The sequence below is a fragment of the Pseudophryne corroboree genome, chromosome 6 (assembly GCF_028390025.1).
Source record: "Pseudophryne corroboree isolate aPseCor3 chromosome 6, aPseCor3.hap2, whole genome shotgun sequence".
Taxonomy (NCBI): Eukaryota; Metazoa; Chordata; class Amphibia; order Anura; family Myobatrachidae; genus Pseudophryne; species Pseudophryne corroboree.
The window spans coordinates 829183557-829208984 of record NC_086449.1 but is presented as its reverse complement, the minus strand read 5'-3'; the positions used below and the strand labels follow the sequence as shown (position 1 = coordinate 829208984).

The 25428-nt window shown below is 48.9% G+C and overlaps 1 protein-coding gene across 7 annotated transcripts in view; it reads right to left on the bottom strand.

Moving 5' to 3' along the window:
• The window catches only part of CACNA2D4 (calcium voltage-gated channel auxiliary subunit alpha2delta 4), a 367390-nt gene that overhangs the window by 313660 nt on the left and 28302 nt on the right, over positions 1-25428 (bottom strand). For all 7 annotated transcript variants that reach the window (XM_063929351.1, XM_063929344.1, XM_063929346.1 and 4 more), the window contains exon 2: positions 11664-11745. In XM_063929351.1, the coding sequence (XP_063785421.1) occupies positions 11664-11745 (82 nt within the window). The remainder of the gene's footprint in view (positions 1-11663; positions 11746-25428) is intronic.

The following is a 25428-nucleotide window of genomic DNA, read 5'->3' as shown; positions in this document are numbered from 1 at the left end:
ATGGTATCACAAACAGAGACTCATCAGCACCTGCTCCCTCATCATATAATTCCTCTACATGGTGTCACACCCAGAGACTCATCAGCACCTGCTCCCTCATCATATAATTCCTCTACCCCTACATGGTATCACACCCAGAGACTCATCAGCACCTGATCCCTCATCATATAATTCCTCTACATGGTATCACACCCAGAGACTCATCAGCACCTGCTCCCTCATCATATAATTCCTCTACATGGTGTCACACCCAGAGACTCATCAGCACCTGCTCCCCCATCATATAATTCCTCTACATGGTATCACACCCAGAGACTCATCAGCACCTGCTCCCTCATCATATAATTCCTCTACATGGTGTCACACCCAGAGACTCATCAGCACCTGCTCCCTCATCATATAATTCCTCTACATGGTATCACACCCAGAGACTCATCAGCACCTGCTCCCTCATTATATAATTCCTCTACATGGTATCACACTCAGAGACTCATCAGCACCTGATCCCCCATCATATAATTCCTCAACATGGTGTCACACCCAGAGACTCATCAGCACCTGCTCCCTCATCATATAATTCCTCTACATGGTATCACACCCAGAGACTCATCAGCACCTGATCCCTCATCATATAATTCCTCTACATGGTATCACACCCAAAGACTCATCAGCACCTGCTCCCTCATCATATAATTCTTCTACATGGTATCACACCCAGAGACTCATCGGCACCTGCTCCTTCATCCTATAATTCCTCTACATGGTATCACATCTAGAGACTCATCAGCACCTGCTCCCTCATCATATAATTCCTCTACATGGTATCACACCCAGAGACTCATCAGCACCTGCTCCCTCATCATATAATTCCTCTACATGGTATCACACTCAGAGACTCATCAGCACCTGCTCCCTCATCATATAATTCCTCTACATGGTATCACACCCAGAGACTCATCAGCGCCTGCTCCCTCATCATATAATTCCTCTACATGGTATCACACCCAGAGACTCATCGGCACCTGCTCCTTCATCCTATAATTCCTCTACATGGTATCACATCTAGAGACTCATCAGCACCTGATCCCTCATCATATAATTCCTCTACATGGTATCACACCCAGAGACTCATCAGCACCTGCTCCCTCATCATATAATTCCTCTACATGGTATCACACCCAGAGACTCATCAGCACCTGATCCCCCATCATATAATTCCTCAACATGGTGTCACACCCAGAGACTCATCAGCACCTGCTCCCTCATCATATAATTCCTCTACATGGTATCACACCCAGAGACTCATCAGCACCTGCTCCCTCATCATATAATTCCTCTACATGGTATCACACCCAGAGACTCATCAGCACCTGATCCCCCATCATATAATTCCTCTACATGGTGTCACACCCAGAGACTCATCAGCACCTGCTCCCTCATCATATAATTCCTCTACATGGTATCACACCCAGAGACTCATCAGCACCCGATCCCTCATCATATAATTCCTCTACCCCTACATGGTATCACCCCCAAAGACTCATCAGCACCTGATCCCTCATCATATAATTCCTCTATATGGTATCACACCCAGAGACTCATCAGCACCTGCTCCCTCATCATATAATTCCTCTACATGGTATCACCCCCAAAGACTCATCAGCACCTGATCCCTCATCATATAATTCCTCTATATGGTATCACACCCAGAGACTCATCAGCACCTGCTCCCTCATCATATAATTCCTCTACATGGTATCACACCCAGAGACTCATCAGCACCTGCTCCCTCATCATATAATTCCTCTACATGGTATCACACCCAGAGACTCATCAGCACCTGATCCCTCATCATATAATTCCTCACCTAGAGACTCATCAGCACCTGAACCTTCATCCTATAATTCCTCTACATGGTATTACATCTAGAGACTCATCAGCACCTGCTCCCTCATCATATAATTCCTCTACATGGTATCACACCCAGAGACTCATCAGCGCCTGCTCCCTCATCATATAATTCCTCTACATGGTATCACACCCAAAGACTCATCAGCACCTGCTCCCTCATCATATAATTCTTCTACATGGTATCACACCCAGAGACTCATCGGCACCTGCTCCTTCATCCTATAATTCCTCTACATGGTATCACATCTAGAGACGCATCAGCACCTGATCCCTCATCATATAATTCCTCTACATGGTATCACACCCAGAGACTCATCAGCACCTGCTCCCTCATCATATAATTCCTCTACATGGTATCACACCCAAAGACTCATCAGCACCTGCTCCCTCATCATATAATTCCTCAACATGGTGTCACACCCAGAGACTCATCAGCACCTGCTCCCTCATCATATAATTCCTCTACATGGTATCACACCCAGAGACTCATCAGCACCTGCTCCCTCATCATATAATTCCTCTACATGGTATCACACCCAGAGACTCATCAGCACCTGCTCCCTCATCATATAATTCCTCTACATGGTATCACACCCAGAGACTCATCAGCACCTGCTCCCTCATCATATAATTCCTCTACATGGTGTCACACCCAGAGACTCATCAGCACCTGCTCCCTCATCATATAATTCCTCTACATGGTGTCACACCCAGAGACTCATCAGCACCTGCTCCCTCATCATATAATTCCTCTACATGGTATCACACCCAGAGACTCATCAGCACCTGCTCCCTCATCATATAATTCATCTACATGGTATCACACCCAGAGACTCATCAGCACCTGATCCCTCATCACATAATTCCTCTACCCCTACATGGTATCACACCCCCAGAGACTCATCAGCACCTGATCCCTCATCACATAATTCCTCTACATGGTATCACACCCAGAGACTCATCAGCACCAGCTCCCTCATCACATAATTCCTCTACCCCTACATGGTATCACACCCAGAGACTCATCAGCACCTGCTCCCTCATCATATAATTCCTCTACCCCTACATGGTATCACACCCAGAGACTCATCAGCACCTGCTCCCTCATCATATAATTCCTCTACCCCTACATGGTATCACACCCAGAGACTCATCAGCACCTGCTCCCTCATCATATAATTCCTCTACCCCTACATGGTATCACACCCAGAGAATCATCAGCACCTGCTCCCTCATCATATAATTCCTCCACATGGTATCACACCCAGAGACTCATCAGTACCTGATCCCTCATCATATAATTCCTCTACATGGTATCACACCCAGAGACTCATCAGCACCTGCTCCCTCATCATATAATTCCTCTACATGGTATCACCCCCAAAGACTCATCAGCACCTGATCCCTCATCATATAATTCCTCTATATGGTATCACACCCAGAGACTCATCAGCACCTGATCCCTCATCATATAATTCCTCTACATGGCATCACACCCAGAGACTCATCAGCACCTGCTCCCTCATCATATAATTCCTCTACATGGTATCACCCCCAAAGACTCATCAGCACCTGATCCCTCATCATATAATTCCTCTATATGGTATCACACCCAGAGACTCATCAGCACCTGATCCCTCATCATATAATTCCTCACCTAGAGACTCATCAGCACCTGATCCTTCATCCTATAATTCCTCTACATGGTATTACATCTAGAGACTCATCAGCACCTGCTCCCTCATCATATAATTCCTCTACCCCTATATGGTATCACACCCAGAGACTCATCAGCACCTGATCCTTCATCCTATAATTCCTCTACATGGTATCACATCTAGAGACTCATCAGCACCTGATCCCTCATCATATAATTCCTCTACATGGTATCACACCCAAAGACTCATCAGCACCTGCTCCCTCATCATATAATTCCTCTACCCCTACATGGTATCACACCCAGAGACTCATCAGCACCTGCTCCCTCATCATATAATTCCTCTACATGGAATCACACCCAGAGACTCATCAGCACCTGCTCCCTCATCATATAATTCCTCTACATGGTATCACACCCAGAGACTCATCAGCACCTGCTCCCCCATCATATAATTACTCTACATGGTATCACACCCAGAAACTCATCAGCACCTGCTCCCTCATCATATAATTCCTCTACATGGTATCACACCCAGAGACTCATCAGCACCTGCTCCCTCATCACATAATTCCTCTACCCCTACATGGTATCACACCCCCAGAGACTCATCAGCACCTGCTCCCTCATCATATAATTCCTCTATCCCTACATGGTATCACACCCAGAGACTCATCAGCACCTGCTCCCTCATCATATAATTCCTCTACATGGTATCACATCCAGAGACTCATCAGTGCCTGCTCCCTCATCATATAATTCCTCTACCCCTACATGGTATCACACCCAGAGACTCATCAGCACCTGCTCCCTCATCATATAATTCCTCTACATGGTATCCCACCCAGAGACTCATCAGTACCTGATCCCTCATCATATAATTCCTCTACATGGTATCACACCCAGAAACTCATCAGCACCTGCTCCCTCATTATATAATTCCTCTATATGGTATCACACCCAGAGACTCATCAGCACCTGCTCCCTCATTATATAATTTCTCTACCCCTACATGGTATCACACCCAGAGACTCATCAGCACCTGCTCCCTCATCATATAATTCCTCTACATGGTATCCCACCCAGAGACTCATCAGTACCTGATCCCTCATCCTATAATTCCTCTACATGGTATCACACCCAGAGACTCATCAGCACCTGATCCTTCATCCTATAATTCCTCTACATGGTATCACACCCAGAGACTCATCAGCACCTGCTCCCTCATCATATAATTCCTCTACATGGTATCACACCCAGAGACTCATCAGTGCCTGCTCCCTCATCATATAATTCCTCTACCCCTACATGGTATCACACCCAGAGACTCATCAGCACCTGCTCCCTCATCATATAATTCCTCTACATGGTATCCCACCCAGAGACTCATCAGCACCTGCTCCCTCATCATATAATTCCTCTATATGGTATCACACCCAGAGACTCATCAGCACCTGCTCCCTCATTATATAATTTCTCTACCCCTACATGGTATCACACCCAGAGACTCATCAGCACCTGCTCCCTCATCATATAATTCCTCTATATGGTATCACACCCAGAGACTCATCAGCACCTGATCCCTCATCATATAATTCCTCTACATGGTATCACACCCAGAGACTCATCAGCACCTGATCCCTCATCATATAATTCCTCTACATGGTATCACACCCAGAGACTCATCAGCACCTGCTCCCTCATCATATAATTCCTCTACATGGTATCACACCCAGAGACTCATCAGCACCTGATCCCTCATCACATAATTCCTCTACATGGTATCACACCCAGAGACTCATCAGCACCTGATCCCTCATCACATAATTCCTCTACCCCTACATGGTATCACACCCAGAGACTCATCAGCACCTGCTCCCTCATCATATAATTCCTCTACCCCTACATGTTATCACACCCAGAGACTCATCAGCACCTGATCCTTCATCATATAATTCCTCTACATGGTATCACACCCAGAGACTCATCAGCACCTGCTCCCTCATCATATAATTCCTCTACATGGTATCACACCCAGAGATTCATCAGCACCTGCTCCCTCATCATATAATTCCTCTACATGGTGTCACACCCAGAGACTCATCAGCACCTGCTCCCTCATCATATAATTCCTCTACATGGTGTCACACCCAGAGACTCATCAGCACCTGCTCCCTCATCATATAATTCCTCTACATGGTATCACACCCAGAGACTCATCAGCACCTGCTCCCTCATCATATAATTCCTCTACATGGTATCACACCCAGAGACTCATCAGCACCTGCTCCCTCATCATATAATTCATCTACATGGTATCACACCCAGAGACTCATCAGCACCTGATCCCTCATCACATAATTCCTCTACCCCTACATGGTATCACACCCCCAGAGACTCATCAGCACCTGATCCCTCATCACATAATTCCTCTACATGGTATCACACCCAGAGACTCATCAGCACCTGATCCCTCATCACATAATTCCTCTACCCCTACATGGTATCACACCCAGAGACTCATCAGCACCTGCTCCCTCATCATATAATTCCTCTACCCCTACATGGTATCACACCCAGAGACTCATCAGCACCTGCTCCCTCATCATCTAATTCCTCTACCCCTACATGGTATCACACCCAGAGACTCATCAGCACCTGCTCCCTCATCATATAATTCCTCTACCCCTACATGGTATCACACCCAGAGACTCATCAGCACCTGCTCCCTCATCATATAATTCCTCTACATGGTATCACCCCCAAAGACTCATCAGCACCTGATCCCTCATCATATAATTCCTCTACATGGTATCACACCCAGAGACTCATCAGCACCTGCTCCCTCATCATATAATTCCTCTACATGGTATCACCCCCAAAGACTCATCAGCACCTGATCCCTCATCATATAATTCCTCACCTAGAGACTCATCAGCACCTGATCCCTCATTATATAATTTCTCTATCCCTACATGGTATCCCACCCAGAGACTCATCAGCACCTGAACCTTCATCCTATAATTCCTCTACATGGTATTACATCTAGAGACTCATCAGCACCTGCTCCCTCATCATATAATTCCTCTACCCCTACATGGTATCACACCCAGAGACTCATCAGCACCTGCTCCCTCATCATATAATTCCTCTACATGGAATCACACCCAGAGACTCATCAGCACCTGCTCCCTCATCATATAATTCCTCTACATGGTATCACACCCAGAGACTCATCAGCACCTGCTCCCCCATCATATAATTACTCTACATGGTATCACACCCAGAGACTCATCAGCACCTGCTCCCTCATCATATAATTCCTCTACATGGTATCACACCCAGAGACTCATCAGCACCTGATCCCTCATCACATAATTCCTCTACCCCTACATGGTATCACACCCCCAGAGACTCATCAGCACCTGATCCCTCATCACATAATTCCTCTACATGGTATCACACCCAGAGACTCATCAGCACCTGATCCCTCATCACATAATTCCTCTACCCCTACATGGTATCACACCCAGAGACTCATCAGCACCTGCTCCCTCATCATATAATTCCTCTACCCCTACATGGTATCACACCCAGAGACTCATCAGCACCTGCTCCCTCATCATATAATTCCTCTATCCCTACATGGTATCCCACCCAGAGACTCATCAGCACCTGCTCCCTCATCATATAATTCCTCTACATGGTATCACACCCAGAGACTCATCAGCACCTGCTCCCCCATCATATAATTACTCTACATGGTATCACACCCAGAGACTCATCAGCACCTGCTCCCTCATCATATAATTCCTCTACATGGTATCACACCCAGAGACTCATCAGCACCTGCTCCCTCATCATATAATTCCTCTACATGGTATCACACCCAGAGACTCATCAGCACCTGATCCCTCATCACATAATTCCTCTACCCCTACATGGTATCACACCCCTAGAGACTCATCAGCACCTGATCCCTCATCACATAATTCCTCTACATGGTATCACACCCAGAGACTCATCAGCACCTGATCCCTCATCACATAATTCCTCTACCCCTACATGGTATCACACCCAGAGACTCATCAGCACCTGCTCCCTCATCATATAATCCCTCTATCCCTACATGGTATCACACCCAGAGACTCATCAGCACCTGCTCCCTCATCATATAATTCCTCTACCCCTACATGGTATCACACCCAGAGAATCATCAGCACCTGCTCCCTCATCATATAATTCCTCTACCCCTACATGGTATCACACCCAGAGACTCATCAGCACCTGCTCCCTCATCATATAATTCCTCTACCCCTACATGGTATCACACCCAGAGACTCATCAGCACCTGCTCCCTCATCATATAATTCCTCTACCCCTACATGGTATCACACCCAGAGACTCATCAGCACCTGCTCCCTCATCATATAATTCCTCTACACGGTATCACACCCAGAGACTCATCAGCACCTGCTCCCTCATCATATAATTCCTCTATATGGTATCACACCCAGAGACTCATCAGCACCTGCTCCCTCATCACATAATTCCTCTACATGGTATCACACCCAGAGACTCATCAGCACCTGATCCCTCATCACATAATTCCTCTACCCCTACATGGTATCACACCCAGAGACTCATCAGCACCTGCTCCCTCATCATATAATTCCTCTACATGGTATCACACCCAAAACCACAATAACGGAGGCGCTCGGAGGACAGTAACGCATACTGAGGAGCGTTCCTGTACATACAAGTAAGTGCGTGAATTTGCGGCACGTGGTAGGAGTTGGGCAGAAGTGGAGCTACACTGAGGAGCGTTCCTGTACATACAAGTAAGTGCGTGGATTTGCGGCACGTGGTAGGAGTTGGGCAGAAGTGGAGCTACACTGAGGAGCGTTCCTGGAGAATGAAGTGAAATGAATCACATGCCGGGATCCTGAAGTGTCTGGACGTTGGAAGTTTAGTCTTGTTTTACTCTTTTCCTCCAGCACATGGGGGGTCATTCTGACCTAATCGCTCGCGGCAGTTGATCGCAGCGCAGCGATCAGGTCAGAACTGCACATGCGCCGGCGCATGGCTGACAGCTGACGGCCGTTGTTGCCCATCGATCGCCTCTGCCTGATTGACAAGCAGAGGCGGTCGCTGGGAGGGAGCGGTACAGCAGCGTTTGGCCACCATTTTGTAGGCGTAGCAGGACCGTGCGGGGGTTGGGCCGCAGCGGTCCTGCCACGACTGCGTTGGCCGGGCCACGCCCACAAAATGGTGTCCAAACGCTGCTGTACCGCTCCCTCCCTGCGTGACGAGTAGCTCCCGGCCAGCACGCAAAAGTTGCGCTAGCCGGGAGCTACTCCTGAAGTGCGAAAGCATCGCCGCTGGGCGATGCTTTTGCACTTTAGCGACACGGCAGGGACTGGCGTGCGTGGCGTGCTAGCCCTGTGCTGGGCGTCCCCCCGCATGTCAGTGTGAATGATCGTAGCTGATGACCCCCATAGTACATGACATGGGCTTGCACCAGAAATGTACTAGACGGAGAACACCAAGGTGGTGCAGATGCACATAGATGGGAATTCTGACACATGGACAACAGCCGCCCTGTAATGTATTTATTTGCAGCTACTTTTAGTCTCTCGCCCGGATATCGTCCATATACTGAGCCCCCGGCCTGGGAGCACGTACGCTGACTGTTCCCTGGTCTCCCACGTGTCAGTAACTCTGCACAGCGTAGCACGTGCCCACACAACTAATCCCGGCCCTGACTATTCCTAATCCCGCCAGGCTGCCTGTCCTCACAGAGGCCGTATGACCCACTTACTGCGATGACACACAATCAGTGGAGCCAGGTGTATATGGGGCACGTCTCAGCGTCCGCTATGTAATGTACATCTGTGCGACGCTGGTGCGTGAAGCGGGAAGTGTACAGCAGGTGCTGCAACTCACACAGCGATGTGCAGCGGTAACCTGAGGTATAGGACACAGTGCAGAGCATTACACTCTCCCTGTGCTGCAGAGCACGTGCAGATCATTACACTCTCCCTGTGCTGCAGAGCACGTGCAGATCATTACACTCTCCCTGTGCCGCAGAGCACGTGCAGATCATTACACTCTTCCTGTGCTGCAGAGCACGTGCAGATCATTACACTCTCCCTGTGCCGCAGAGCACGTGCAGATCATTACACTCTCCCTATGCCGCAGAGCAGAATAACCAACAACAGGAGGCAATGGGCCTGAGATGGGAGAGAGCCAGTAACTGAGCACCTGGGTAACACCATGCTGCACTGCAGGGGGGCAGATGTAACATGTGCAGAGAGTTAGGTGTGGGAGGGGCATGTCCTAGCTCAGATCTACATTGCAGTGTGAGAATAAAGCTGCCCAGCATGTGTGGGCCATGGCTCTCATTCCGAGTTGTTCGCTCGCTAGCTGCTTTTAGCAGCATTGCACACGCTAAGCCGCCGCCCTCTGGGAGTGTATCTTAGTTTAGCAGAATTGCGAACGAAAGATTAGCAGAATTGCGAATAGAAAATTCTTAGCAGTTTCTGAGTAGCTCGAGACTTACTCCTACACTGCGATCAGCTCAGCCCGTTTCGTTCCTGGTTTGACGTCACAAACACGCCCTGCGTTCGGACAGCCACTCCCCCGTTTCTCCAGACACTCCCGCGTTTTATCCTGGCGCGCCTGCGTTTTTCCGCACACTCCCAGGAAACGGTCAGTTTCCCCCCAGAAACACCCACTTCCTGTCAATCACACTCCGATCACTACAATTATGAAAATTCTTCGTTCGGACGTGAGTAAATCTACTAAGTTTTGTGCTAAATTACTTAGCGCATGCGCACTGCGTACCATGCGCATGCGCATTTTTGCCTTAATCGCTCCGTTGCGAAAATCGGCAACGAGCGAACAACTCGGAATGATCCCCAATATGCAGAAGCAGCCAGTAACTGAGCACCTGGGTAACACCATGCTGCACTGCAGGGGGGCAGATGTAACATGTGCAGAGAGTTAGGTGTGGGAGGGGCGTGTCCTGGCTCAGATCTACATTGCAGTGTGAGAATAAAGCTGGCCAGCATGTGTGTCCTACATGCAGAAGTAGCCAGTAACTGAGCACCTGGGTAACTCCATGCTGCACTGCAGGGGGCAGATGTAACATGTGCAGAGAGTTAGATGTGGGAGGGGCATGTCCTAGCTCAGAGCTACATTGCAGTGTGAGAATAAATCTGCCCAGCATGTGTGGACTACATGCAGAAGCAGCCAGTAACTGAGCACCTGGGTAATACCATGCTGCACTGCAGGGGGCAGATGTAACATGTGCAGAGAGTTAGGTGTGGGAGGGGCGTGTCCTAGCTCAGAGCTACATTGCAGTTTGAGAATAAAGCTGCCAGCATGTGTGGCCTACATGCAGAAGCAGCCAGTAACTGAGCACCTGGGTAACACCATGCTGCACTGCAGGGGGCAGATGTAACATGTGCAGAGAGTTAGGTGTGGGGGGGCGTGTTCTAGCTCAGAGCTACTTTGCAGTGTGAGACTAAAGCTGCCCAGCATGTGTGGACTACATGTAGAAGCAGCCAGTAACTGAGCACCTGGGTAACACCATGCTGCACTGCAGGGGGCAGATGTAACATGTGCAGAGAGTTAGGTGTGGGGGGGCGTGTCCTAGCTCAGAGCTACATTGCAGTGTGAGACTAAAGCTGCCCAGCATGTGTGGACTACATGTAGAAGTAGCCAGTAACTGAGCACCTGGGTAACTCCATGCTGCACTGCAGGGGGCAGATATAACATGTGCAGAGAGTTAGGTGTGGGAGGGGTGTGTCCTAGCTGAGATCTACATTGCAGTGTGAGAATAAAGCTGCCCAGCATGTGTGGGCTACATGCAGAAGCAGCCGGTATTTACTCTGCATACAATTATCATAAATGTATTTGCCCCCTGGCAGCGCAGCGTGGTTTGTCCCGGTGCACAGGTACTTGTGTTACTCCCAGCACAGAATCAAGCCCAATAACTCCTCCCACTGTCAGTGACCTGAGTTACATTCACTATGTATTACAATGCGCAGTCCATCACTGGGGGTGCAGTACAGTTAGAGCGTCATCCTACCTTCTGTAAGAGGAGGGATCCGGAGTACTTGGTGACGAGCCCGTACATCTCACTGCCAAATGCGTCAGCCCAGAGCTTTATCCTAAGAAGGTAAAAGAGAGAAAGGTTAAAGTTTCTGGGTTCTGAATGTATCACGTGTCGGGATGAGATGATGTCACCTACTATCCTATCCCGTTATAGCTCCGTCACAGCGGGAAGTCAGGGTAATATTGTAATTGTCTTCTACTCTGCATGTGAGGAGTAAAGGGCCTGGAAAACAGGGTCCATCAATCTAAAAGTACTGGGATGCGCTTTAGCCACATGACAGGAAGTGCGGTCAGCACTCTGGCCACATGACAGGATGTGTGGTCAGTGCTCCGGCCATGTGGCAGGAAATGCGGTCAGCACGCCGGCCATACGACAGGAAGTGCGGTCAGCGCTCCGGCCATGTGGCAGGAAGTGCGGTCAGCGCTCCGGCCATGTGGCAGGAAGTGCGGTCAGCGCTCCGGCCATGTGACAGGAAGTGCGGTCAGCGCTCCAGCCATGTGACAGGAAGTGCGGTCAGCGCGCCAGCCATGTGACAGGAAGTGCGGTCAGCGCTCCAGCCATGTGACAGGAAGTGCGGTCAGCACTCCGGCCATGTGGCAGGACGTGTGGTCAGTGCTCCGGCCATACGACAGGAAGTGTGGTCAGCACTCCGGCCACGTGACAGGAAGTGCAGTCAGCGCTCCGGCCATGTAGCAGGACGTGTGGTCAGTGCTCCGGCCATACAACAGGAAGTGCGGTCAGCGCTCCGGCCATGTGGCAGGAAGTGCGGTCAGCGCTCAGGCCATGTGGCAGGAAGTGCGGTCAGTGACATAATGATGCAAATGACATTGTCCGCCCAGAGGGGCCCAACTGGACCTCTCACAGGGGAAGATGCACAACTTAATGGTTCTCTACAGCAAATGCCCCTCTGTTGTGTAACAGTCCGATTCCTAGGGCTCAGCCTAAGGCTGCTATGTGGCCCCCAGGACAGGAAGCCCACCTACCCGGTTACAGCGTGTACATGTCGGCACTTCATACTAGTCAGCCCAACATTTTTCCTATGGAGCCCGCAGGCATTGATTTCTACCTATAGCCTCAGATACTGGATTTAGGTGCAAAATTAAGTGTGGACCCCAAAATACCAATCAGTGTATCTGCATTATGTCGCATTAGCCATCGCCAGTGCCACGGTCCCCCTAACAGCTCATGTTTGTGGGTGTGGGTGGGATAATCCCGCACCCAGCATATAAACACATATACAGTAACTTACTGGTGCATTAGTTTAGGTAGAACGATATAATGGTCTGATTGGTCGATATTGTATATATCTAACACCAAAATTCAATGCAAATATCACTTTACTGAGATTTCCACTGTTCTCGATATGTTCCAGGCATAGCTCTGATTGTAAACTCATAGAGCTGACGGGTACCTGACCGGGCGCCCTGCATACCCCCAAAGCAGGGCTTTTAGTAGCCCCCATACTGCTCTGCAGTATCCTATACACCCCAAACAGCCATAGTGGGTCTGTAGTTAAGAAATATTCTTGGGACAGCTGACCCCTGTAACCAGGCACATTTACCCCATGCAGATGTTTAATGGGACCAAACAATAAAACACTCTGGAGGCCCATACACACTTGCCGATAAAATGAGCGACGTCGCTCATTTTCCCCCTTCTGAGCGACGTCGCTCATTTTCCCCCTTCTGAGCGACGTCGCTCATTTCATCGGAAAGTGTGTATGCCGCCAGCAACGATCGATGCGCGGCCCCGCGGGTCGGCAGCGATCGTCGCTGTCGGCAGTGCATGCAAGCTTGATCTGGACTGTCGTCCAGGAGCTGCATGCACTGGCGGCGGTTGCGTGACGTTACTGAGCGTTTTATGAGCGGTCATAGCGTTCTGTGTGTACGGTCGGCCGCCGACCACCCGGCCTGGGAGGAGAAACACTAGACGACGTCGCTCACAGAGAGACGTCGTCTAGTGTGTATGGGCCTTAAAACCTGCACAACAAAACAGTTTTTTAGGAATCACCGGTGACATCACCAGACAGAAGGCTGTGACACTGAATAAATCAGACATAAGGGGGCGCCGTTCTACTGATGGTGGAAGGAGGGAATATAATGTGACGTGGAGGACTGCATTATACAGCCAGCGATTTGTCATATACCGGCCAGGCGACCCTCACTAGTCTGAGCGCTGACAGAGGAGCAGGCGTACAGGAGGGGAGGAGCCAGCAGATACAAGGCGGAGCTATTAGCATATTAGTTGGGCTGATTAGCATGTTGGTGATTATTCTCTACGGGGCGTCTCCGGAGTGAATTTATTTTCACAGGGTGTTTCTATCGATCTTTATCTACTATATGATGTCAGTTAGAAAAGGACCCGAATGATTAGTTGGCAGGAAATGCCCCACGGGCTTCTCTGGCTCTGACGGTATGACTTGGGGGGTAATTAGGATATGATTGCTAGCAGGCGATTTTTGCAGCCCTGCGGGGCAGATTGTCGCCGCCTACAGGGGAGTGTATTTTAGCTGTGCAGGTGTGTGATCGCATGTGTAACAGAGCGGTACAAACTGATCTTGTGCAGTCTCTGCGCAGCCCAGGACTTACTCAGCCGCTGCGATCACTTCAGCCTGTCCGGGACCGGAATTGACGTCAGACACCCGCCCTGAAAACGCTTGGACACGCCTGCGTTTTTCCGGACACTCCCAGAAAACGGACAGTTGTCACCCACAAACGCCCTTTTCCTGTCAATATCCGTGCGAATGCCTGTGCAAATGGATCCTTCACACCATCCCGTCGCTGACTGGCGATCCCCGTTGCTGCGGTCTGTCGCGCCTGCGCATTGCGGTGCATACGCATGCGCAGTTCAGACCTGATCGCCCGCTGTGTGAAAACGCAGCCTAGCGATCGGGTCTGAATGACCCCCTTAGTTTCCCGTTACTTCTACTTCATAGAGAATATGACTGTAAATACTGCACAGATTCTGCAATCAGAGACTCCAGTGATTTATAATTCAGAGATAATGGTGAAAATGTGGTTTCTATCTGAACGTTACGTTGTATATAATGCTGGTACATTATAGATATTGTATCATAAGCAAACAGCATGGAAGTTACTATAGTATGGTAATAATTACATTCCACGCACTGTAATGATATAGGGGGTCATTCCGAGTTGATCGCTAGCTGCTTTCGTTCGCTGTGCGGCGTTGAGGCAAAAACTCGGCACTTCTGCGCATGCGTATGCAGCGATTTGCGCACGCTCGACGTACTATTACAACGAACTACGTCGTATTACACAGGGTCTAGCGATGCTTTTCAGTCGCACAGGCAGCCGCAGAGTGATTGACAGGAAGTGGGCGTTTCTGGGTGTCAACTGACCGTTTTCAGGGAGTGTTCGGAAAAACGCAGGCGTGCCAGGGCGAACGCAGGGCGTGTTCGTGACGTCAAATCAGAAACTAAATGATCTGAAGTGATCGCATGCGCTGAGTAGATCTGAAGCTACTCTGAAACTGCACAAAATTATTTTGTAGCCGCTCTGCGATCCCTTCGGTCGCACTTCTGCTAAGCTAAAATACTCTCCCAGTGGGCGGCGGCATAGCGTTTGCACGGCTGCTAAAAACTGCTAGCGAGTGATCAACTCGGAATGACCACTATAATTGGGATCTGACAGCCAGTATATATACCTATATAATTGTTACATCACTAAGAAGACGGCACATCAGGAACAAGCAGCAGGAGCTGCGGAATAATGGTGACATTCGCCATCCTGTACCGGGCGCAAATATAGGATGGATATATATATCCCCGACCATTTCATAACGGCATTGCAGTAATATTCCGGTAACGCTAAGGTCCCACCAAAATACTAAGAGAACTCCAGAGCAGATATCACTTTAAACCAGGTTACTTTACATGCAGCAAAAAAAATAAGAATTTACTTACCGATAATTCTATTTCTCGGAGTCCGTAGTGGATGCTGGGGTTCCTGAAAGGACCATGGGGAATAGCGGCTCCGCAGGAGACAGGGCACAAAAGTAAAGCTTTTACAGGTCAGGTGGTGTGCACTGGCTCCTCCCCCTATGACCCTCCTCCAGACTCCAGTTAGGTACTGTGCCCGGACGAGCGTACACAATAAGGGAGGATTTTGAATCCCGGGTAAGACTCATACCAGCCACACCAATCACACCGTACAACTTGTGATCTAAACCCAGTTAACAGTATGATAACAGAGGAGCCTCTGAAAGATGGCTTCCTAAACAATAACCCGAATTAGTTAACAATAACTATGTACAAGTATTGCAGATAATCCGCACTTGGGATGGGCGCCCAGCATCCACTACGGACTCCGAGAAATAGAATTATCGGTAAGTAAATTCTTATTTTCTCTATCGTCCTAAGTGGATGCTGGGGTTCCTGAAAGGACCATGGGGATTATACCAAAGCTCCCAAACGGGCGGGAGAGTGCGGATGACTCTGCAGCACCGAATGAGAGAACTCCAGGTCCTCCTTTGCCAGGGTATCAAATTTGTAAAAATTTACAAACGTGTTCTCCCCTGACCACGTAGCTGCTCGGCAGAGTTGTAATGCCGAGACCCCTCGGGCAGCCGCCCAAGATGAGCCCACCTTCCTTGCGGAATGGGCCTTAACAGATTTAGGCTGTGGCAGGCCTGCCACAGAATGTACAAGTTGAATTTTGTTACAAATCCAACGAGCAATCGACTGCTTAGAAGCAGGTGCACCCAACTTGTTGGGTGCATACAGTATAAACAGCGAGTCAGATTTTCTGACTCCAGCCGTCCTTTAAATGTATATTTTTAAGGCTCTGACAACGTCCAACAACTTGGAGTCCTTCAAGTCGTCTGTAGCCGCAGGCACTACAATAGGCTGGTTCAGGTGAAACGCCGATACCACCTTAGGGAGAAAATGCGGACGCGTCCGCAGCTCTGCCCTATGTCGAATGGAAAATTAAATAAGGGCTTTTATAAAACAAAGCCGCCAGTTCAGATACTCTCCCGGCCGAAGCCAGGGCCAGTAACATAGTCACTTTCCATGTGAGATATTTCAAATCCACATTCTTTAGTGGTTCAAACCAATTGGATTTGAGGAAATCTAAAACTACATTTAGATCCCACGGTGCCACCTTAGGCACCACAGGAGGCTGTATATGCAGTACTCCTTTGATAAAAATCTGGACCTCAGGGACTGAGGCCAATTCTTTTTGGAAGAATATTGATAGGGCCGAAATTTGAACCTTAATAGATCCCAATTTGAGACCCATAGACAATCCTGATTGCAGGAAATGTAGGAAAACGACCCAGTTGAAATTCCTCCATCGGAGTACTCCGCTGCTCGCACCACGCAACATATTTTCGCCAAATACGGCGATAATGCTTCGCGGTGACTTCCTTCCTTGCCTTTATCAAGGTAGGAATGACTTCTTCTGGAATGCCTTTTCCTTTTAGGATCTGGCATTCAAACGCCATGCCGTCAAACGCAGCCGCGGTAATTCTTGAAAAAGACAAGTACCCTGCTGAAGCAGGTCCCTTCTCAGAAGTAGAGGCCACGGATCGTCCGTGACCATCTCTTGAAGTTCCGGGTACCAAGTCCTTCTTGGCCAATCCGGAGCCACTAGTCTTACTCCTTTTTGCCGTATAATCCTCAATACCTTTGGTATGAGAGGCAGAGGAGGAAACACATATACCGACTGGTACACCCAAGGTGTTACCAGCGCGTCCACAGCTATTGCCTGCGGATCTCTTGACCTGGCGCAATACCTGTCCAGTGTTTTGTTGAGGCGAGACGCCATCATGTCCACCATTGGTTTTACCCAACGGTTTAATAGCATGTGGAAAACTTCTGGATGAAGTCCCCACTCTCCCGGGTGAAGGTCGTGTCTGCTGAGGAAGTCTGCTTCCCAGTTGTCCACGCCCGGGATGAATACTGCTGACAGTGCTATCACGTGATTCTCCGCCCAGCGAAGGATCCTGGCAGCTTCTGCCATTGCCCTCCTGCTTCTTGTGCCGCCCTGTCTGTTTACATGGGCGACTGCCGTGATGTTGTCCGACTGGATCAACACCGGTCTTCCTTGAAGCAGAGGTTCCGCCTGGCTTAGAGCATTGTAGATTGCTCTTAGTTCCAGAATGCTTATGTGAAGAGACTTTTTCAGGCTCGACCACACTCCCTGGAAATTTCTTCCCTGTGTGACTGCTCCCCAGCCTCTCAGGCTGGCCTCCGTGGTCACCAGGATCCAATCCTGCATGCCGAATCTGCGGCCCTCCAATAGATGAGCCTCCTGCAACCACCACAGAAGGGATACCCTTGTCCTCGGCGACAGGGTTATCCGCAGGTGCATCTGAAGATGCGACCCTGACCATTTGTCCAACAGATCCCTTTGCATGGAATCTGCCGAAAGGGATTGCTTCGTAAGAAGCTACCATTTTTTCCCAGGACTCTTGTGCATTGATGTACAGACACCTTTCCTGGTTTTAGGAGGTTCCTGACCAGGTCAGATAACTCCTTGGCTTTTTCTTCGGGAAGAAAAACCTTTTTCTGAACTGTGTCCAGAATCATCCCCAGGAACAGCAGACGAGTTGTCGGCATTAATTGGGATTTTGGAATATTCAGAATCCATCCGTGCTGCTTTAGCACCTCTTGAGATAGTGCTAAACCCATCTCTAGCTGTTCTCTGGACCTTGCCCTTATTAGGAGATCGTCCAAGTATGGGATAATTAATACGCCTTTTCTTCGAAGAAGAAATATTATCTCGGCCATTACCTTTGTAAAGACCCGAGGTGCCGTGGACAAACCAAACGGCAGCGTCTGAAACTGATAGTGACAGTTTTGTACAACGAACCTGAGGTACCCCTGGTGTGAGGGGTAATTGGAACGTGGAGATACGCATCCTTGATGTCCAAGGATACCATAAAGTCCCCTTCTTCCAGGTTCGCTATCACTGCTCTGAGTGACTCCATCTTGAACTTGGACTTCTTTATGTACAGGTTCAAGGACTTCAGATTTAGAATAGGCCTTACCGAGCCATCCGGCTTCGGTACCACAAAAAGAGTGGAATAATACCCCTTCCCTTGTTGTAGAAGAGGTACCTTGACTATCACCTGCTGAGAATACAGCTTGTGAATGGCTTCCAAAACCGTCTCCCTTTCTGAGGGGGACGTTGGTAAAGCAGACTTCAGGAAACGGCGAGGTGGCTCTGTCTCTAATTTCAACCTGCACCCCTGAGATATTATCTGCAGGATCCAGGGATTTACCTGCGAGTGAGCCCACTGCGCGCTGTAATTCTTGAGACGACCGCCTACCGCCCCCGAGTCCGCTTGCGAAGCCCCAGCGTCATGCTGAGGCTTTTGTAGAAGCCGGGGAGGGCTTCTGTTCCTGGGAAGGAGCTGCCTGTTGCTGTCTCTTCCCTCGTCCTCTGCCTCGTGGCAGATATGAATAGCCCTTTGCTCTCTTATTTTTAAAGGAACGAAAGGGCTGCGTTGAAAAGTCGGTGCCTTTTTCAGTTGGGGAGTGACTTGAGGTAGAAAGGTGGATTTCCCGGCCGTAGCCGTGGCCACCAAATCCGATAGACCGACCCCAAATAACTCCTCTACGCATCGCCTGTCCACTGTCGTGTCCATAAAGCTCTTCTGGCCGAAATGGACATAGCACTTACCCGTGATGCCAGTGTGCAGATATCTCTCTGTGCATCACGCATATAAAGAAATGCATCCTTTATTTGTTCTAACGACAGTAAAATATTGTCCCTGTCCAGGGTATCAATATTTTCGATCAGGGACTCTGACCAAACTACCCCAGCACTGCACATCCAGGCAGTCGCAATAGCTGGTCGTAGTATAACACCTGCATGTGTGTATATACCTTTTTGGATATTTTCCATCCTCCTATCTGATGGATCTTTAAGTGCGGCCGTCTCAGGAGAGGGTAACGCCACTTGTTTTGATGAGCGTGTTAGCGCTTTGTCCACCCTAGGAGGTGTTTCCCAGCGCTCCCTAACCTCTGGCGGGAAAGGGTATAAAGCCAATAACTTCTTTGAAATTAGCAGTTTTTTATCGGGGCACCCCACGCTTCATCACACACGTCATTTAATTCTTCTGATTCGGTAAAAACTACTGGAAGTTTTTTCACACCCCACATAATACCCTGTTTAGTGGTACCTGTAGTATCAGCTAAATGTAACATCTCCTTTATTGCCAAAATCATATAACGTGTGGCCCTACTGGAAAATACGGTTGATTCGTCACCTTCACCACCGGAATCAGTGCCTGTGTCTTGGTCTGTGTCGACCGACTGAGGCAAGGGGCGTTTTACAGCCCCTGACGGTGTTTGAGGCGCCTGGACAGGCACTAATTGAGTGTCCGGCCGCCTCATGTCGGCAAACGACTGCTTAAGCGAGTTGACGCTATCCCGTAATTCCACAAATAAAGGCATCCATTCTGGTGTCGACCCCCTAGAAGGTGACATCCTCATATTTGGCAATTGCTCCGCCTCCACACCAATAACGTCCTCATACATGTCGACACACACGTACCGACACACAGCAGACACACAGGGAATGCTCTATACGAAGACAGGACCCACTAGCCCTTTGGGGAGACAGAGGGAGAGTCTGCCAGCACACACCAAAAAGCGCTATATATGACAGGGATAGCCTTATGATTAAGTGCTCCCTTATAGCTGCTTTTATATTAATATATTGCCATTTATTTTGCCCCCCCTCTCTGTTATACCCTGTTTCTGTAGTGCAGTGCAGGGGAGAGACCTGGGAGCCTTCCTGACCAGCGGAGCTGTGACAGAAAATGGCGCCGTGTGCTGAGGAGATAGGCCCTGCCCCTTTTCCGGCGGGCTCGTCTCCCGCTATTTAGTACATTTAGGCAGGGGTAAATAATAAGAATTTACTTACCGATAATTCTATTTCTCGGAGTCCGTAGTGGATGCTGGGGTTCCTGAAAGGACCATGGGGAATAGCGGCTCCGCAGGAGACAGGGCACAAAAAAGTAAAGCTTTTACCAGATCAGGTGGTGTGCACTGGCTCCTCCCCCTATGACCCTCCTCCAGACTCCAGTTAGGTACTGTGCCCGGACGAGCGTACACAATAAGGGAGGCAATTTGAATCCCGGGTAAGACTCATACCAGCCACACCAATCACACCGTACAACTTGTGATCTAAACCCAGTTAACAGTATGATAACAGAAAGAGCCTCTTAAAGATGGCTCCTTAACAATATAACCCGAATTTGTTAACAATAACTATGTACAGTATTGCAGATAATCCGCACTTGGGATGGGCGCCCAGCATCCACTACGGACTCCGAGAAATAGAATTATCGGTAAGTAAATTCTTATTTTCTCTATCGTCCTAAGTGGATGCTGGGGTTCCTGAAAGGACCATGGGGATTATACCAAAGCTCCCAAACGGGCGGGAGAGTGCGGATGACTCTGCAGCACCGAATGAGAGAATTCCAAGTCCTCTTTTGCCAGGGTATCAAATTTGTAGAATTTTACAAACGTGTTTTCCCCCGACCACGTAGCTGCTCGGCAGAATTGTAATGCCGAGACCCCTCGGGCAGCCGCCCAAGATGAGCCCACCTTCCTTGTGGAATGGGCCTTAACAGATTTAGGCTGTGGCAGGCCTGCCACAGAATGAGCAAGTTGAATTGTGTTACAAATCCAACGAGCAATCGTCTGCTTAGAAGCAGGGGCACCCAACTTGTTGGGTGCATATAGTATCAACAGCGAGTCAGATTTTCTGACTTCAGCCGTCCTTGAAATGTATATTTTTAAGGCTCTGACAACGTCCAACAACTTGGAGTCCTCCAAGTCGCCAGTGGCCGCAGGCACCACAATAGGTTGGTTCAGGTGAAACGCTGATACCACCTTAGGGAGAAAATGCGGACGAGTCCTCAGTTCTGCCCTATCCGAATGGAAGATTAGATAAGGGCTTTTATAAGATAAAGCCGCCAATTCAGATACTCTCCTGGCGGAAGCCAGGGCCAGTAACATAGTCACTTTCCATGTGAGATATTTAAAATCCACCTTTTTCAATGGTTCAAACCAATGGGATTTGAGGAAATCTAAAACTACATTTAGATCCCACGGTGCCACCGGAGGCACCACAGGAGGCTGTATATGCAGTACTCCTTTAACAAAAGTCTGTACCTCAGGAACTGAGGCCAATTCTTTTTGGAAGAATATTGACAGGGCCGAAATTTGAACCTTAATAGATCTCAATTTGAGACCCATAGACAATCCTGATTGTAGGAAAAGTAGGAAACGACCCAGTTGAAATTCCTCCGTCGGAACACTCCGATCCTCGCACCACGCGACATATTTTCGCCAAATGCGGTGATAATGTTTCGCGGTGACTTCCTTCCTTGCCTTAATCAAGGTAGGAATGACTTCTTCTGGAATGCCTTTCCCTTTTAGGATCTGGCGTTCAACCGCCATGCCGTCAAACGCAGCCGCGGTAAGTCTTGAAAGAGACAGGGACCCTGTTGTAGCAGGTCCCTTCTCAGAAGTAGAGGGCACGGGTCGTCCGTGACCAACTCTTGAAGTTCCGGGTACCAAGTCCTTCTTGGCCAATCCGGAGCCACTAGTATTGTTCTTACTCCTCCTCACCGTATAATCTTCAATACCTTTGGTATGAGAGGCAGAGGAGGAAACACATATACTGATTTGTACACCCAAGGTGTTACCAGTGCGTCCACAGCTATTGCCTGTGGATCTCTTGACCTGGCGCAATACTTGTCCAGTTTCTTGTTGAGGCGAGACGCCATCATGTCTACCATTGGTCTTTCCCAACAGTTTATTAGCATGTGGAAGACTTCTGGATGAAGACCCCCCTCTCTCGGGTGAATATCGTGTCTGCTGAGGAAATCTGCTTCCCAGTTGTCCACGCCCGGGAAGAACACTGCTGACAGTGCTATTACGTGATTCTCCGCGCAGCGAAGAATCTTGGCAGCTTCTGCCATTGCACTCCTGCTTCTTGTGCCGCCCTGTCTGTTTACATGGGCGACCGCCGTGATGTTGTCCGACTGAATCAACACCGGTTTTCCTTGCAGGAGTGGTTCCGCCTGGCTTAGAGCATTTTAGATTGCTCTTAGTACCAGAATGTTTATGTGAAGAGACTTTTCCAGGTTCGTCCATACCCCCTGGAAGTTTCTTCCTTGTGTGACTGCTCCCCAACCTCTCAGGCTGGCGTCCGTGGTCACCAGGATCAAATCCTGTATGCCGAATCTGCGGCCCTCCAATAGATGAGCCTTTTGCAACCACCACAGAAGATATACCCTTGTCCTTGGCGACAGGGTTATTCGCAGGTGCATCTGAGGATGCGACCCTGACCATTTGTCCAACAGATCCCTTTGGAAAATTCTTGCATGGAATCTGCCGAATGGAATTGCTTCGTAAAAAGCCACCATTTTTCCCAGGACTCTTGTGCATTGATGTACAGACACCTTTCCTGGTTTTAGGAGGTTCCTGACAGGTCGGATAACTCCTTGGCTTTTTCCTCGGGAAGAAAAACCTTTTTCTGAACCGTGTCCAGAATCATCCCTAGGAACAGCAGACGTATCGTCGGAAAACAGCTGCGATTCTTGGAATATTTAGAATCCAGTCGTGCCGTCGAAGAACTACTTTAGATAGTGCTCTTCCGACCTCCAACTGTTCTCTGGAACTTGCCCTTTTTAGGTCGTGCAAGTAAGGGATAATTTAGATGCCTTTTTTCTTTGAAGAAACATCTTTTCGGCCATTACCTTGGTAAAAAGGCCCGGGGTGCCGTGGATAATTCAAACGGCATCGTCTGAAACTGATATTGACAGTTCTGTACCACGAACCAGAGGTACCCTTGATGAGAAGGACAAAATTTGGACATGGAGGTAATCCTTGATGTCCAGGGACACCATATAGTCCCCTTTTTTCCGGTTCGCTATCACTGCTCTGAGTGACTTTATCTCGATTTGAACCTTTTATGTAAGTGTTCAAAACATTTTAGATTTAGACTATGTGTCACCAAGCCGTCTGGCTTCAGTACCACAATATAGTGTGGAAAAATAATACCCTTTTCCTTGTCGTAGGAGGGGTACTTTGATTATCACCTGCTGGATATACAGCTTGTGAATTGTTTCCAATGCTGCCTCCCTGTCGGAGGGAGCCGTTGGTAAAGCAGACTTCAGGAACCTGCGAGGAGAAGATGTCTCGACTCTCCAATCTTTACCCCTGGGATAATACTCGTACGATCTAGGGGTCAACTTGCGAGTGATCCCACTGCGCCCTGAGACTCTTGAGACTACCCCCCCACCTTGAGTCCGCTTGCACGGCCCCAGCGTCATGCTGAGGACTTGGCAGACGCGGTGGAGGGCTTCTTTTCCTGGGAAAGGGCTGCCTGCTGCAGTCTACTTCCCTTACCTCTATGTCTGGGCAGATATGACTGGCCTTTTGCCTGCATGCCCTCATGGGAAAGGAAAGATTGAGGCTGAAAAGACGGTGTCTTTTTTAGCTGAGATGTAACTTGGGGTAAAAAAGGTTGGATTTCCCAGCTGTTGCTGTGGTCCCCAGGTCCGATGGACCGACCCCCAAATAACTCCTTCCCTTTATACAGCAATACTTCCATCTGCCGTATGGGATCTGTATCACCTGACCACTGTCGTGTCCCTGACATCTTCTGGGAGATATGGACAACGCACTTATCTTGATGCCAGAGAGCAAATATCCCTCTGTGCATCTCACATACATATATATAGAATGCATCCTATTAAATGCTCTACATGAATAAAATATTTTCAGTCAGGGAATCCGACCAAGCCAACCCAGCACTGCATCTCCAGGCTGATGGCGATCGCTGGTCGCAGTATAACCACCGTATGTGTGTATATACTTTTTAGGATATTTTTCCAGCTTCCTATCAGCTGGCTCCTTGAGGGCGGCCGTATCTGGAGACGGTAACGCCACTTGATAAGCGTGTGAGCGCCTTATCACCCTAAGGGGTGTTTCCCAACGTACCCTAATTTCTGGCGGGAAAGGGTATAACGCCAATATTTGCTATCGGGGGGAACCCTACGCATCATCACACACTTCATTTTATTTTATCTGATTCAGGAAAAACTACAGGTAGTTTTTTCACTCCCACATAATACCCTTTCTTGTGGTACTTGTAGTATCAGAAACACGTAACACCTCCTTCATTGCCCTTAACGTGTGGCCCTAATGAGAAATACGTTTGTTTATTCACCGTCGACACTGTATTCAGTGTCCGTGTCTGTGTCTGTGTCGACCGACTGAGGTAAATGGGCGTTTTTAAAACCCCTGACGGTGTTTCTGAGACGCCTGGACCGGTCCTAATAGATTGTCGGCCGTCTCATGTCGTCAACCGACCTTGCAGCGTGTTGACATTCTCACGTAATTCTCTAAATAAGCCATCCATTCCGGTGTCGACTCCCTAGAGAGTGACATCACCATTACAGGCAATTTCTCCGCCTCCTCACCAACATCGTCCTCATACATGTCGACACACACGTACCGACACACAGCACACACACCGGGAATGCTCTGACAGAGGACAGGACCCACTAGCCCTTTGGGGAGACAGAGGGAGAGTCTGCCAGCACACACCAAAAACGCTATAATTATATAGGGACAACCTTATATAAGTGTTTCTCCCTTATAGCATCTTTTATATATATACAATATCGCCAAAATCAGTGCCCCCCCTCTCTGTTTTAACCCTGTTTCTGTAGTGCAGTGCAGGGG